The following is an 18,244-nucleotide window of genomic DNA, read 5'->3' as shown; positions in this document are numbered from 1 at the left end:
GATGTTTCCTCGAAAGTTTGAAAAACTAATAAAGATAGACGAAACAAACTTCCGAAGACGAAACAACGCGAAAATTCGTGTTCCAGCAAGACCAAGCTATTTTGAACGACGAACGTCGCCCGTGGCTTGCGTATATATAGCGAAGATTTATCTAATTAATAGCCATTAGCCGGGTTATACGATCTCGATAATAGAGTTTGAATTACCCGACACGTGACACGGGTTGTCTCAGCGCGAAAGCTTCCGGTCCTGCTTTCGATTTAACACCTGCTTATCTGATCTTTGTCAGAACCTTCTCCAGTTATTTACAAATTTTTCGAGTCACAGTTCATATCTCATCGATAAAGCAGTTTGCTCGCGATAATCTTAACTCGATTTTTGAAAAATGCATCGTAAGAATCGCGCAGTATCGCCACGTGCTTCTCCCCGCTATAATTTATGGTCAAGATGAATCAGACTTGGAATTTTGAAAAAATAAAAGACATATCTCGTGTAAAAATAGGAGAGAGCGAAATTAAGTTAAAATTATGGGCGAAGGGTTAATTTCGCGTCGGCAGGTGATCTCCATCAAACAGACGAAAATACTTTTCTTCCTATTAGTCTCTGTTCTTGGCGAACGAATTTGCCTGGATGCAATTAAACGACCGACTAACTCTAATTCGACCCGTACGTTTTCTTTTTCTTTTCGTTGTGCGACGAATGAGCGAGCGATGATTCACCTGTGAGGGAATAGCCGGATTCCAGGTAAAGCCATTTCAGAAATGGAAGAAACATCGTTGTTCGCCGTCACTGGCTCTGATTATATCGTATGAGCGTATGTCGAACGTTATTAGCTCTTTTCCTTCACGCTTACGTCAATTCTGTTTCGCGCACGTTGCAAGCGAGCAACGCACGCTCGCTGTCTAACGCGTTATTTATACGTTCGAGCTACCGTACGGCCGGCCAACGATCGAAAGTCATATCGATACGGGGCTGTTTTGAATCGCGAAAAAATACGCCGAATGTTTAACATGCCGTTTTTCACGATCGATGTACGGGATTTCATAACTATGAGGTGTTAAGTGACCTATAGATCCGGGATAATGTAAATGTATACGTTAAAAAACTGTTTCTTTTTCGGATTTAGTGAGAGAGAGAAGTCTGAAGATTTAGTGTGCAGATATTTTTTTTGATGCAAATTTTAGTTTCGAAATTATAAGTTCTTTAGTTTGCCTGATTCGTAGTTTTTTACTCTTGACTTCGAGTTTTCAATTTTTCTTTTTTTTTCAATTTTTCAATTTTTCAATTTTTCAATTTTTCAATTTTTCAATTTTTCAATTTTTCAATTTTTCAATTTTTCAATTTTTCAATTTTTCAATTTTTCAATTTTTCAATTTTTCAATTTTTCAATTTTTCACTTTTTCAATTTTTCAATTTTTCAATTTTTCAATTTTTCAATTTCCCAGTTATCTAATTTCCCAATTTTCCAATTTCTCAACTTTTCAATTTCCCGATCTTTCAATTTCCCAATCACCCAATTTCCCAATCACCCAATTTCCCAATCACTCAATTTCCCAATCACTCAATTTCCCAGTCACCCAATTTCCCAATCACTCAATTTCTCAATCACCAAATTTCCCAATCACCTAATTTCCCAATCACCCAATTTCCCAATCACCCAATTTCCCAATCACCCAATTTCCCAATCACTCAATTTCCCAATCACTCAATTTCCCAATCACTCAATTTCCCAATCACCCAATTTCCCAATCACTCAATTTCCCAATCACTCAATTTCCCAATCACTCAATTTCCCAATCACTCAATTTCCCAATCACTCAATTTCCCAATCACTCAATTTCCCAATCACTCAATTTCCCAATCACTCAATTTCCTAATTTCCTAATTTCCCAATTTCCCAATCACTCAATTTCCCAATCACTCAATTGCCCAATCACCCAATTTTCCAATTTCCTAATTTTCCAATATCCCAATTACCTAATTACCTTATTACCTAATTTTCCAATTTTCCAATTTCTCAATTTCTCAGTTTCTTCATTCCTCAATTTCTCAATTTCTTAATTTCCCAATTTTCCACATCACAAATTTCCCATTTCCAAAATTCCCAAATTTCCTAAATCCTCTAACTTTCAAGTCCTCATATTCTTTAAACTTGTCAAATTCTCCAAATTTCCAAATTCCCAAAGCAAACATCAAAAATTAAAAATTTCCCACATTAAAAAATTTCCTGAATTCTGAAACCCTTCAAATCATCACCAATTCATAAATCCTCAAACATACAAAAATTTCCCAATTTTCCAAGTACCCAATTTCATAACCCCAATGCCCTACCTCCCTATTAACCCAAAGTTTAGTCGACGTCATGTAGCCATGCCTTAACCGTAGCTGTAGAACCTTAAATCGCCAGAGTGCAGCGTAAAGAAAGGCAAGTTTCTTTCGACCCGTTATCTCTAATGTCGGATTTACCGAGATAATCCAGACCGTACAACGTACAGCACTCTGATTTTATTAGCTCTCTTACGACCATGAAATTGTGTATCGAGCGATGAATACTCTCGAATCGGGACATTTTGGAAAGTTTCGTAAGATTATAGGTGTTTGACATCTTATCGGACAAGCATGTAAAGAGAATTAATTCTAGAGCTGCCCTAAATGGAGTACACTTAAAAGCACTATCAAGAATTATCTCTTAAATTTCTCAGAAATCATGTCATTTACAACTCACATATTTACACATCCATACTGTGTTTCTGTATTATAATTGCGTATCAAAATTGCTTATTCAATCAGATTTTGCAAGGAGAATGAGACATTGCAGAGAGAATGAGATTTTGAGAAAACCTCAATGAGCTGTTGACGCGTTTAAAATGATCGATATTCGCCAGATTTTTTCTTTAATACTGTTATTTTTTGCTCGAACAACGGTCATCTAGAGACCCGGAGGATCATCTTCCCTATAAATACCCGCGCGACTCGGTGAACCGTGGCGATTTCCGCAATGAAAATAAATTCAACCGTCGGCTCGCACGGTCCGTTCGTGGCTGTCCGTTCGCCCGAATTCGTAATAATTTTTCCGGGAGACAGCTCGTCGATGATAAAAACAAACTATCTGCTCCCATTCGGCCGGGATTATAAACTCCTTTCGCCAGAAATTTTCTAGCACCAAGTGCTAATTCTGAGATGTTGCTACAAACGTCCTGCTTGTTTCGCATAATCTCGGAGGTATCGAATGGGACTGAAATTTAATTTGGATTAACCCCTTGCACTATGAATTATTGGGTGTATCAGAATTAATTGTAGCTACAATGTTAAGGCAAGGAAAATTGAAATTTTGTGAATTTGGTATAATGGAATAGGTGGAGCTATTCATATGTGGAGCTATGCATATGTGGAGCTATGCATATGTGGAGCTATGTCTAGATATATGCATTTGGACTATGCAAGGTTGAACTCCACATTGGAGCAATGTTAAAGCAAAGAAAATTGAAATTTTAGGTTACTTTGGTCTCATGTAATACTGGAGCTATGCATATGTGGAGCTATGCATATGTGGAGTTATGCATATGTGGAGTTATGTCTAGATATATGCATTTGGACTATGCAACGTTGAACTCCACATTGGAGCAATGTTAAAGCAAAGAAAGTTAAAATTTTAGGTCACTTTGGTCTCATGTAATATTGGAGCTATGCATATGTGGAGCTATGCATATGTGGAGCTATGTCTAGATATATGCATTTGGACTATGCAAGGTTGAACTCTACATTGAAGCAATGTTAAAGCAAAGAAAGTTGAAATTTTAGGTCAATTTGGTACCATGCAATGTTGGAGCTATGCATATGTGGAGCTGTGCATATGTGGAGCTATGCATATATAAAGCTATGTCTAGATATATGCATTTAGACTATGCAAGATTGAACTCCACATTGAACCACATTAAAAATTTGATTAAAATATATCACATCTCAAGTATAAGTGCGTCACCAGTCAAACTTGCCATAATATTGCAAGGGGTTAAAAGAGGATATGTGGGTAATTGAACTGACCGGAATACCTTCATCTGACCCGAGTTTATCTCATCTGAATCTGACTCGAAGCTAACCCAAATCTGCCAGATATTTCGGTAACCGAATCGACGAGCGTACGTCTTCGGAAGTGTCTCAAAATTCAGTCAAACTTTCTTGAGCAAGTAATTGTTACATAGCATTAGACCTACATATAATAGCTCTATATACAATACCGTCAGCACCGTTTCTCGCACACCGAAAGTCCAGTTCTTTCCAAACAAGCACGCTTTCCAGTCTCTTAGAAAGTGCGTGACTTTTCCAGAAATTCATCCGTAATTTTCACCCGGTGAACGAATAAACCATGTCCTGATGACTCAGACTCGGCTGCACCTGTGGCTCGAAGAGCACCGCGACGTACGGCCACAGATCACGCTCGTTCGTGCTGACCAACCTGCGTACCTGCGTTCTAACCTAGAAGGTACCCGAAGGACGATCGAGTATCGAAGATGAAGTTCGAAGGTTCCGTGTCATCCTGAGCGACAAACTGCAGAGGCGTCACACGACGCCGACTCTGATCTCAAAGAGCATGAGTCCGAAAGGACCCAGTCAGGAGGAGCCAAAGATGGAGGTGCGGGTGTCCTGCGTGCCGGCGCCCGGTGCGGAACCGCAAGGCATCAGAGTGAAGATCCCGGAGCCCAAAAAGAGACCCATGAGTCCTCCCATTCAGGAGAGCATGCGTGCACGGTGTCCTTCGGTGCCGGAGAAGGACTTCTACCGGAAGACCTCGTCCTTGGATCGCAGGGACAGGTACCCGACGTTGTCCGGTGCGGAGATCAAGAGAGGATTGATCCCAGGTGGCGATGTTCCGAGAGGAAAGAGGAACCCTATGCTCGACAGGAAGAATCGCTTCCCGACGATTTCTGGTGCGGAGCTGAAGAGAAGTCTCGCGATTGGCAAGTGTCCTTTGGAGGACGGGCTGGATCTCAGTCTGGCTCCGTGGCCGGGGATGAAGTGGGCCTGCGTCAGGGTGCTGCACCTCTACTGTAAAGTGTTCGACCAGTTCGAGCTGTTCGAGCTCATCGTTAGGTAATTGGATAATTGTGGATCGAGGAACACTCGTGATCAGGCATGTAATTGATTGATTGAGGAGCAAACATGGTTTGGAACGACGTAAACAATTTTAATCGATTCTCTTTGATTAAGATCATGGTCTTTTAACGATGTACAGGGCGTCTCATAACACTATACTAATTGTGAGACACTCTGTATAATTAGTATTAAAGGTCCTGGATCCTCGTACGTGATTAAACTGCTCTTTTTACGAGCAAGGCGTGATAAAAGCATGTTATGACGTATTTTTTGGACGTATATTGTGGGAATTATCGTTAGATTTGTAATTTGTACATGTTCTGTGGAATTGTAAATTAAGTTCATCTTCAATTAAGTACATCTTGACATTAGATGTTGGTCCACATTTTGTTGGAGTTTTATGATCATAACAGACAGGGTATTCTCAGTGAGTCAGTTTCTTAATTTCTTAATTTCTGATGAATAATGACTTTCCAAGGCAGTTACGTTAGAGTAATGAATTCTTACTGCAATGTTAAGACAAATAAGAAAAATTGTAACGTTAATTATATTTCAAATTTAGAGATCCTTATGCAAATTATAAATGGTAAACTTCAGACTCAATCATCCCTAATTTTGATTTGTTACATTTGAAGTACAATGTGCCTCAGAAGTGACACAATAAGTCACTCGTTTTATTATGTCACAAGTCATAACCATACATGTTATGAATCTCTATATCTTCAAACATGAAAAGTCTGTATTTTACCTATATTCCAGCTTTCCAAACGAATTCCCCGTACTCTATATATAGAACTAATCGAGTAACGACTCGCAAGATGTCCCTCGCATAACTAAACAGCTAGTCACGTCGAAGATTACTTTCCACGACAATCGCGTTACAAGATTTTATGCAGCGTGTTCATTTGGCATACGAGACACGGCGAAAGCCCAGAAGCCTGTTCGAACATTCGACACACTTGATTCCATCGATCGTAGACCCATGCAAATCAAATTACCCTCGTTTACAACCAGTCGTACTAGTTTACGTTCGACATCCACACCCGCTGGCAATTCAGCCTGCATGGCAAGTCTTCTCGTTTTGCAAGGATATGTTTTCGTTTAGATAATTTTGATTTTATCGCACGCACTTTTATAGACGGACCTGCGAATGGATATACAATAAAGGTTGTACACTTGATGCACCTGATCATATGTGTGACATATGTGTGACATGTTCATGAGTTCCATAGTGACACTAGGTTTAGTAGTTACTATCAAAGTAACTTTGTTATTTTTAGTTTAAAAATAATATATGTAAGGTACAATTGATATAAGAGATGAAACATGTGGTAATTTATACAATCATTCTTCATCCCCACAACAGCATCTTAATAGTCTGTATCTTAAAGTAGGGACTCTAAGATGTGTCATTTTTACTCGTTCGTTAAATCTAGTGTTAACATATGTAAACCCAGTGTTACATGTAAGCATCAAGGATTATAAGTATATCTATTTATAAGGATACATATGTATCCTACATCATGTGGAAATTCATATGTATCCTGCATATGTAGAAACTCATATGTCTCCTACATATGTAGAAACTCAGATGTCTCCTACATATGTAGAAACTCATATGTATTCTACATATGTAGAAACTCATATGTATCTCACATATGTAGAAACTCATATGTATTCTACATATGTAGAAACTCATATGTATCTCACATATGTAGAAACTCATATGTATCCTACATATGTAGAAATTCATATGTATCCTACATATGTAGAAACTCATATGTATCTCACATGTGTAGAAACTCATATGTCTCCTACATATGTAGAAACTCATATGTACCCTACATATGTAGAAACTCATATGTATCTTACATATGTAGAAACTCATGTGTATTCTACATATGTAGAAGCTTATATGTATCCTACATGTGTATTCCTACATATGTATTTCTATATATGTACCCTACATATGTATCCTACATATGTACCCTGCATATGTGTTTCTACATATGTAGAAACTGATCAAGTGTTAAACGAACCGCAGTCTCAATTACGATTCCACGTAACTTTCTCCTAATTTCACCACTTCGTTTGACGTACATTTCCAAAAAAATTGTGTGAAGCGAAGGAAAATTAAGAACGTGCAATCTGGGTCAGTGGAATAAAAATCAACGTCGATTTTTTTTCAAATTCCGCGGTTTACAAGCGTTACTCTTGTACCACCCATCGTAGAACGTCAGAACAAATCGCTCGGTTTATATATCGTCCGAGGAATTAATTGCGCGAACCGAAGGACGCAAATAGTCGCGTGTGACACGCCTGGCTCTTCATAAATTATTCCAGCAAACTTTTATGGCAGTCTGCCCTCTTTCGACCTGATTTTTCTTCATCTTTTTCGGGACATCTTTAAACCCAACAAGATTTATGTATCTTATCATTTTCAGAAAAGTGAATATTGACATAAATGTTTTGGAAGAATTCCTTCGAAAGAATTTCTTAAGAATTTCTTAAGAAAGATTCTCTGAGATATTTTTATCAAGCTGAATTTGCAAGTTATAAAATTTTATTCGATATTTTTGACGTTGTCTTATTTAATCGTAAATATATATTTAATCATTTAATCGAAAATATATAATTATTTAATCGAAAATATTTGACGAAACAATTATGAGACTAAGAGCAGATTTCGCGCAAATCACGCAGGACATCGAGCGAGTCGGAATGAATTATGGTCCACGTGCGAGTATTGCGTTTCGCGGAGTTAACGAGCCGTCAACGTTAATTTGCGTCCACCCTCTGGTGGCAGGAGTCTCGTAAACCATCGTCAGGACGTGGCGAGAGAGAAACAGGGATTCGGTGTTATCGTCACCCTAACAAGGACGTGTGGTCGCTAGAATTCTTGATCGTTTAAATGCTCTTTGCGAACGGCGAGTTACGGTCCGATGGCAAACAAGGTGACCGTTCTACTGACATTATGGCGATGACATTATGCCGGGCGTTCAACACTCCGGGGAATTATTCTTCAAAGGTTCTCGAATTTGTTTCTTTCATATTGACCTTCGGTTTTATGTTAAATTGTCTTGACAAAGTGGTGGGATGAAGTAGGCAGGTTGATCTTTTGGAACTTTTGAAACTTTTCTTTGGAACTTGTTCTACAGTGTGACGCACTCATGACGCACACACTTTAGCACAGTTCATATGTGCTAAAATAGATTCGTATTTTCATTGCAATTTGGATTCAATTTTAATTACAATTATACTCAGGGTTCGTTGAATGTATAACGTTTTAATCTTCTTTGTCTTCACACAATTGTCTTAACAGCAATAAACTTGTGAACGATGTAGGTAGAATATTTTCTAACTTAATCTATTATTATTGGTTAAGGAGTTAAAATGAACAAAGTTATAGGTGGTATGAGTAGTAAAGTTATGAAAAAGAGATTCAATCAAAGAGTGGAAGTAGTATGAGGTTTAAGAGATTCAAGCATTATGAGGTTTAAGAGATTCAAGCATTATGTGGATTATGAGATTCAAGCATATGTGGATTATGAGATTCAAGCATATGTGGATTATGAGATTCAAGCATTATGTGGATTATGAGATTCAAACATTATGTGGATTATGAGATTCAAAAATTATGTGGATTATGAGATTCAAGCATATGTGGATTATGAGATTCAAGCATATGTGGATTATGAGATTCAAGCATATGTGGATTATTTTCTGAAGCATCATGTGGTTCAAGCATTATGTGGAATCATCGATCGAAATATTGGATCAAGAATCGTCAGGTGTCGAATTGCATCGTTTGCAAATATATCCCTCTATGAAGCGTTCAGATTTTACGACCGCCCATTAACGCATCCGTTGCCACTGTTAAATTTAACGAGCTCTCTCGCCTAACTTACCCCGCTAAAAATCAGATTTCGCGAATTTACGAGCGGATCAACGACACCCACGTTGCGACGTTTTTTTTCTCTCGGCTTCCTGTCCTTCCCCTCGGGTCGTCGTATCTGGATACCGCTTATCGTCGACGACTGCAGAGAAGGGAAGCTCGTATTAACGGCGACTGCGACGACCTTCATCGCGACGACATCCGGAAGGGTGCGGTGAAACGGCTATGAATGCCAGCTCGGCAAATGCATCCCCTTGATTATACGATTGACGTTCGATCCGACTCGTTGGCGTGTTACACGTGGGCGAAGGGAGCGTAACTTTGGCGGTGAACTTTTCTTGTGATGGAACCGAGTTGGGGATCGGAGAAAAGTTTTGTTATTTGTGGAGTTATGGAAGAAAGTATGATTTTGATTGTGGCGATTGTTAATTGGAATTGTTTTAAGGGATGTATTTGTAGGGAATGTTGATATGTACGCTTATGGGATATTGAAGAGTTCACATGTGGGATATTGAGGCATACATATATGGAGCACTGAAACGTACATATAGGGAATACTGACACGTACACATACGAGATACTGAAACGTTCACATGTGGGATATTGGGATATACACATATGGAGCACTGAAACGTACACATAGGGAATACTGACACATACACATATAAGATACTGAAACGTTCACATGTGGGATATTAGGACATACACATATGAGGCACTGAGACGTACATATACGGGATACTAGAACGAACACATATGAAATATTGAAACGTACACATACATATGAGATATTAAAACGTACACATACGTGCACATACATACATTCACAGTATACTGAAACATACACATACGAGATGCTAATACGTACACATATGACAGCCTACCACATTACGATATTGAGATCTACAGTCACATCAATGTTCGAACACATCAATACTTCTATACTTGATATTGTCATCGATATTTTTAACAGTTCCTGTATTTGTTTTAGTATACACGAGGGGATGATTTTGATAGTAGCTCAAATGGTTTCTAAGTACTGCTAGCTTGTATGAAATACATCTGTGTCATTAATGAGGTGTAAAAATAAAATTTTATTTCAAATGACTTGTTCAATTAAATACTACAGCAAAAAGAAGTTGTGTATTTTTAATCTACAGTGTTTTTCTTTCTGTAAAATAAGTAATGTCTGAATTAATTCTTACACAAAATAAATTTGGAAATGGTACTAGATGTCAATGTAACAGTACGTATATGTTGAATGCATATGTAGAATGCATATGTAGATTGTATATGTGGAATGCATATGTAGAATGCATATGTAGAATGCATATGTGGAATGCATATGTGGAATGCATATGTGGAATGCATATGTGGAATGCATATGTGGAATGCATATGTGGAATGCATATGTGGAATCCATATGTGGAATGCATATATGTAGTATAATATGAAACATGATTTCCAATAAAATTTTCTGTTAAAATTCCATCTTACAACGTATACATTACAAGCTATTTAGAACGTGTGAAAGACCACCCTGTAGGCATCCAAACATTCACAGCAGGTATCTACCCGAAAAGTATGTGCAACGTTCCCGTTGAAAATATTCAGAAAATTAATACGAGGATTCAGGAAGATAAGGTCCAAAAAAAGACAACGATATTTGCATTAATTAAACGATAGATGGACAGGAAGTGTCCGCCTCCAAGCGCAGTAAAACTCGATTAGAGGTTCTGTCGAGGCGTATCCGGAGTTAATGAAAGACCAGGGGCAAATATTTAACGTCCGTGATATCCTAGCTTTAATAGATACGTTCAACAAGCTGTTAATGTCTGTTCCTTCACGCAGGAACCAAGTACTTTCCCAAGAACATCAATCTTCTCGTACAGATAAATCCGTTAACACCTGACGTAAAATTTGCAACGGTATCAAGACATAAACATGTACAAAAATTGCAAGTTAAGCAAGCTGTAAATAAATCTCGAGGAAAAATATTTTCGAGTTCTGTCTGCGATAAATCGGATGTTGACATTTTTTATTTCCAACATGTTTATTTAACGAGGAATACTAACGGGACCGATGGATTTATATTTTCTCTTGCAGAAAGAATTGCACGAGCTGCAAATGCCCTCGAGAAGCCCACGACGTGTGCCACGAAGAATGGGTGTCGGTGAGGTCTCGTTTGGGTCTGAAAGGAGAAGAATCCTCGTCCCCGGCCGTATTCGACCCGAGGGCAAAGGGACTCGCGTGGGCCCCTCCCGGTCTTCCGGCTCACAAGGTACGTCTAAATAAATTAATAAACGATAATGTACCTATCCATCTCGTTACAGAAACATAGTTTCCTAAATGTCTGTCCGTTTGCTTATCTACTTGAAATAGTCTTTTAATTCGATAATTTCATCCCACGACGTAGAATTCGCTTCCTGCTCTGTGACGCGAGACTCCGTTCGAGCGCAAAGATTCAACAAACAGTCGGACGTATGAAATTCAACAATTGTCGGAAGCGATTGAAACGATACGAATCGATCCATATGAGATATTAACAATCGTTTAAGTAATATCCAAGGTCAATGCGAAACTATTTTCAACGTTTGAATTTTCTATAATCTTAGAGTCGATAGGAAAATTCGAGTAGGTACGGGTGGATGCTGTTGATGGCTGTATCTGGTCCTTGCTGTGGATCTATTGATAACCTGACTGTAGATACAGGGTCTCTCACAATTAGTGTAGGTCTTTGAAATGGAGGGTAGCTGACGCGATTCTGAATAAAATTTCCCTTTGCAAAAATGGGATTTGAAGCTTCGTTTTTGAGTTATTAAGGAAAAACGTGGATCAATCAGAGCGCGAGGATCACGCATGCGCAGACGCTACGCTCGAAGGTGACGCTCTCGCGTCTGCGCATGCGTAGTAATCCGCGCGCTCGGACTGGTCCGCGTTTTTTCTCAATAATTCGAAAACGAAGCTTCAAATCCCATTTTTGCAAAGGGAAATTTTATTCAGAATCACGTTAGCTACCCCTCATTTCAGGGACCTACACTGATTGTGAGACACCCTGTATATTTGACCCTAGATAGCTATATCTGACCCTGGGTTTCATCCTAGCAATGTATCACGTTTTACATTTAATCCTAGCAACGTGTCACATTGTACATTTGATCCTAGCAATGTGTCATGTTGTACCTTTGATCCTAGCAATACATCACATTGTACCATCCATTGACAAATCTTGCAAAATTGAAAAAACTTCCATAAAACCCTATACACTTCTCTCCATATCTCACATATCTCCATATGTCACATGTCTCTCATAAAAATCGATCATAAAACCATAACAAAAGATCGCAAAGGTACATCAAAACATTAAATGGAATTTACGGGCGCACGCACATTTGGCGAGCTTCCAATTTGCAATATTTTCCAAAGCCATCCGAATATATTAGCGTGCGCCGGTCTTTATCACCGGCGTTATCCCTTGATCGTTGTTCGCTCTCTTTTACGATGTTGTTATTGTCGCGGCATGACGTTAAGGCCCGTTCGAACGATTTATCTCGATATCTCGCAGGTGGACGAGTACTTCAACATGCTGCCAGAGAAATCCGTGCCCAGGTTAGGCACACCGGGAGAACGGTACAGGGACCGACAATTGGCCATTCAGTTGCCTAAGCAGGACTTGGCCAGGGCCTATTGTCGCCACTTGAACCCCAAACACGCCAGCAGTGCTGACGATTTCATGGCAGCGAGGAATGAGATCGCGCTGGACATTGGTAGTGTACAGGAAGTGCTCGAGAGAGATCTCGTAAGTTACAACTAAATATAAGATCATTTTTTATGTGATAAACTTTTGTGTGTGCAATTTTTTCAAATTTGACTTTTGTCTATTTTTGACTATTGGTATGTAAGGTCACTTGTATTCGGGATTTGATAATACTTTAATAATTGATATTGTGTTGTACTTCAGTTGGAGTCAAGACTTAATAGGAATTTAACCAAGAATTCAGCTCAAAGCACTTTTTACCTTTTTCTACCCAAACCTGACTGAACTGTTCTGTCTATTTTCAGTCATTAGTATTCAGGACAATTTTTCAGATTACTTCAATAATAAAGTGTTTAAGTACTTCAGCTGGAGTCAAGACTTAGTAGGAATTTAACCAAGAATTCAGCTCAAAGCACTTTTTATCTTTTTTCTACCTAAACCTGACTGAACTGTTCTGTCTATTTTCAGTCATTAGTATTCAGGACAATTTTTCAGAATGTTTCAATAATACCGTGTTTAAGTACTTCAACAGCAGTCAAGACTTAATAGGAACTTAACCAAGAATTCAGCTCAAACCACTTTTTACCTTTTTTCTACCCAAACCTGACTGAACTGTTCTGTCTATTTTCAGTCATTAGTATTCAGGACAATTTTTCAAAATTCTTCAATAATACCGTGTTTAAGTACTTCAACAACAGTCAAGACCTAATAGTAACCTAACAAAAATGGAACTCGAACCACATTTTACAAGCTTTTCCAAACCTGACTAAATTATGTACTGTCTATTTTTGATCATTAGTATTCAGGACAATTTTTCAAAATTCTTCAATAATACCATATTTAAGTACTTCAACAACAGTCAAGACCTAATAGTAACCTAACAAAAATCAAACTCGAACCACATTTTACAAGCTTTTCCAAACCTGACTAAATCATGTACTGTCTATTTTTTATCATTAATATTCAGAACAATTTTTAAAAATTCTTCAATAATACCTTGTTTAAGTACTTCAACAACAGTCAAGACCTAATAGTAACCTAACAAAAATGGAACTCGAACCACATTTTACAAGCTTTTCCAAACCTAACTAAACCGTGTACTCTCTATTTTTGATCCTTAGTATTCAGGACAATTTTTCAAAATTCTTCAATAATACCGTGTTTAAGTACTTCAACAACAGTCAAGACCTAATAGTAACCTAACAAAAATCTAATTCAAACCTCATTTTACAAACTCTTCGAAAACCTGACTAAACCCTGTTCTGTCTATCTCTGATCATTAATAATCGCAATAATTTTTACGAATTCTTCAATAATACCACATTTAAGTGCTTCACTAGTCAAGATATAATAGAAACAAAACTTGAACTCAAACCACTTTTTATCCCCTCAATCTCCCGTGCATCTTACAAATTCATGAGATTAATCCGAGCCCAACATGCAATTAAGGGAGAATAACGAGAATTCATGATTGGTAATTGTAAGTGTTGTTCATTAGTTTCAAACGAGTTTGATATGTTAACAGGAGTGCGGTGCATGTCATACGCCCATAAAATACGGCAGCCTGGCCGTATCAGCGAGCAAGCTGGGTCTTCTTTATCATCCGGCGTGTTTCCGGTGCTCCCAGTGCAAAGAACTTTTGGTCGACCTTGCTTACTGTGTTCATGACGACACTCTGTTCTGCGAGAGGCATTATGCTGAGCAGTTGAAGCCTAGATGTGCTGCTTGCGACGAGGTGAGTATTTTATTATAATAAATTATATGGTTTAGATGGTAGGATAAATAATAGTAAGTTGGGAAGTTTAGTCTATGGTACAAATAGTAAATAAGTTGGGAAGTTTAGTCTATGGTACAAATAGTAAATAAGTTGGAAAGTTTAGTCTATGGTACAAATAGTAAACAAGTTGGGAAGTTTAGTCTATGGTACACTTGTAGTTAATTATTGTAAATGAGCAACAACACTAAATTTGTGTTGACACTGTTGATATATGGAGATTATTGAAATATTGACTTTTAGTACTGTCAGATGATACAGATTATAATATATGTAAATTATTGGTATACAATATGGAGAACAGAGTGTCTCATAAGTAGTGTATGTTTATTCCTGAAATGGAATACACTAATTGTGAGACACCCTGTATATTTGTAGTACTTTATTTTTAATCTAAGAACTACATATAGTACTCTAAACCTAGTGGTAATACAGTATTACACAGAGTTAATTTCTGCCTTTGTTAATGAATTCATTCCGTGATACTAACATAATTAAATACCTGCTGAAACTACAGAAAAGAATTCAGAAAATTTTAAACATAAATAATGTATTAATTACATCAACCAGTAACTGCAAGCTTAAAGTGAAAAACGTATCCCAAACTATACATAACTATATTTACAAAAATTATCTACTAGTATAATAAACTAGTTAATAAGAAAGTAGTATCAGACAGTGATCAGACAAGTTTACCATCCGTTGCTAAGCTATCGACCGCAGGTCAAAACGAAGTTATCTACTGGAATCTCTTTTATCGACCGCAGCCCGATACTCGCGCCACAAGACACTTTTCAAATCACACCGCGGGAAATACAAAACACTAAAACAATTTTGTATTTAGATCAAGAAATATTTTATAAGTAAACATTTTCTTGAACAAATCGAGTTGACGCCATACGCCTTTCTCCAAATACGGCGACGAAACATTCTCTGCATCATTTCAGCATCGCTTTCGCATTAAGCAAACCTGAAATCTCGCCGGTTGACCCAAATGTACCGAGTCAGCTGTCAAGGTGCGCATAAATCGCCAAGGTTCGTGCCAAGCATTACTGCACGTAAATTTACGTGATCGTTGTTTTCGGGCTTAACAACGATCCATCGACGTTAACTTCGCGCTGTAAATTAATTCGGTCTTGGAAACAATTTTTAACGTCTTCCTGTTTAACCTGTCTCTTCTCGAACACTCTTAACTTTGGACTTAGCCTCTTCTTGTGCTTTGACGAGGCTCACTAGTGACGCACTTATTGCTCAAATGTGACAAACCTTACTCAAATACTCTTCAACTTGAAATTTAGGTTCAACTATGAGTTGCATTATCAAGGATCCCTTAATATAAAATACACAGAACATTTTAACTTTCTTCGTCCGTTTTAATATTATAGCGTTGAATAGTCTTGATTGACGCGTCTGATAAATAAATAGCACAGGAAGGGGTAACAAACTTGATATTTAAGCAACTTTCTCTGATCTGTACAACTGATTCGTCTCCACGATTCGTCAATGATTCGACTCCATGATTCGTCAATGATTAGTCTCACAGATCTTTTCAGAAACGTCGATACAATCGGTAAACATACGATACGAAATTTTTTGCCCGTGCCAAAAATATTTGGAGCATAATGATATTAAGTGTCTTGGAATCGCATAACGTTGTCTCACGGGAACTGGGCCGCTTTCGGCTTTATTTAGATGGACGGAAATAGGAATCGGGTAGGATAGCCGAACATCATACACGCTTGTTCAGAGACGCTGCGCAACGCGAATTATGTTGTAGAAATTCGAATAAACGCAATACTTTGGGTAAATTCGTGGCTTTTTATCTCCATCGATTAATAGCCGTTCACTTGTTTCAATTATATCTTTTGACTAAGCATGGATCTTTGACTCAACCTGTTGGGTTGCTAGTTAATTCATCTTCAGCTAGTTTGTTCTTTTATATCTTTTGCGTTGCTGGAGGTTTATTCATTCTTTTTATTGCTTTTGCATTGCTAGAAATATATCATTTATATAGCTAGAAATTTGGGTGCACTTTTTATATGATTTACATAGCTGGAAATTTGTGTGTACCTTTCATATTAATGACATAGCTAGGCATTTGTTCATTTCACATCATATGTGCAGCTGCAAATTTCTCCATACTTTCTGTATCATTTATATAGCTACAAATTTATCTATACCTTTTATATTATTTATACAGCTAACAATTTGTCTATACTTTTTAATCATTCACGTAACTAGAAATTTGATTATACCTTTCATATCAATAACATAGCTAATCCCTTGTTCATACCTTCCACATCATTTGTGCAGCTACAAATTTCTCCTTACATTCTATATCATTTACATAGCTACAAATTTGTCTATACCTTTCATATCATTCATGTAGCTAGAAATTTGCCTATACCTTTTATATCATTTATACAGCTAGCAGTTTGATTGTACCTTTCACATCAATAGCATAGCTAGATTTGTTCATACCTTCCACATCATTTGTGCAGCTACAAATTTCTCCTTACATTCTGTATCATTTACACAGCTACAAATTTGTCTATACCTTTCATATCATTCATGTTGCTAGAAATTTGTCTATACCTTTTATATCATTTATACAGCTAGCAGTTTGATTGTACCTTTCACATCAATAGCATAGCTAGGTTTGTTCATACCTTCCACATCATATGTGTAGCTACAAATTTCTCCTTACATTCTGTATCATTTACATAACTACACATTTATCTATACCTTTTATATCATCCACATAACCAGAAATTTACTCATACGTGTTATTTTATTTATGTCATGTCAGTAAACAAGAACGTATACTTCTTAACGTTAGTCAAAAATGCATCATCTTTAGTGATGACTTACCCCATTAGTCAAACATAATACTTGTTAAAACGATGAAAATTTATTTTCAAAAAACTGCTTTATTGCATTCATTCTTTTTTTAGTCTTACATTTATTAAGTGTCAGAAATATTTACTCTATCCATGTATGTCCACACATGTCCACCTGAAATTGTTCAACAGCTTAGAAGCTAAAATTGTTGCTTCAACAGCAACATAGCATATGTTTAATAAACAGCTCCAATTAGTAACTAAATAATATAGCTGATACATTAGATGTGAAATAGCCATATAATCGAAACGCATACTCTAACTCGACTATGTAGCTACCGAACAAATGAACAGAAAGCTCGAACGGTGGAAACAGTTCGCGTGGAACGCGGTTACGTCCGAGGCTGCTAATTCTCAGCTGCCACAATTTGTTAGCGCGTTTCACGTTCGTGTAACCCGTCTGAATTGGTTTTCTTCCAACCGGAAACTCGACGTTTAATCGTACCTGTGGTCGGTAATCTATTTTGATTTCTTGTCGAAGCTCCCACCACAGCCTGTCCAGACACCAAGAACCGTTCCCGTCTTTTATTAGAGTCAGTTCAATTGGAACCGAACGAAAGCTCGCGCAAACCGTGTGAATAATCGAGAAACCGTTACCCACTCGTTTGCATCCGAAAGTTTGTATCGATTATCGGTACACGTCGATCTTTCACGCGGAGAAAGGTGGCTGCTAGTTTCGGTAAGTTAGCCACACAGGACTCGACACCATGAACACCTTGTTTGTGACAATAAAGTATACAAAGAAACGAACACGCATTCTTTACTCCCACACGATTACATATACCATGCAACATGTTACAAGACCTTGGAATTTTATTCAAACT

The 18,244-nt window shown here is 37.7% G+C and overlaps 1 protein-coding gene across 9 annotated transcripts in view; it reads left to right on the top strand.

Annotated features, from left to right (window-relative positions):
- The window catches only part of Lmpt (four and a half LIM domains protein limpet), a 145,868-nt gene that overhangs the window by 82,390 nt on the left and 45,234 nt on the right, over nt 1-18,244 (top strand). For 6 of the 9 annotated variants that reach the window (XM_076542053.1, XM_076542057.1, XM_076542050.1 and 3 more), the window contains 3 exons: nt 11,096-11,270; nt 12,555-12,788; nt 14,272-14,481. In XM_076542053.1, the coding sequence (XP_076398168.1) occupies nt 11,096-11,270; nt 12,555-12,788; nt 14,272-14,481 (619 nt within the window). Of the gene's footprint in view, nt 1-4,327; nt 5,092-11,095; nt 11,271-11,405; nt 11,471-12,554; nt 12,789-14,271; nt 14,482-18,244 lie in introns of those variants that run through there. The other 3 variants (XM_076542055.1, XM_076542054.1, XM_003701028.3) reach the window with 2 other exon arrangements.

This window comes from Megachile rotundata, chromosome 2, assembly GCF_050947335.1.
Source record: "Megachile rotundata isolate GNS110a chromosome 2, iyMegRotu1, whole genome shotgun sequence".
Lineage (NCBI taxonomy): Eukaryota > Metazoa > Arthropoda > Insecta > Hymenoptera > Megachilidae > Megachile > Megachile rotundata.
Note: the sequence above shows the minus strand (reverse complement) of the source record. Positions and strands in the feature narration are given on the sequence as shown.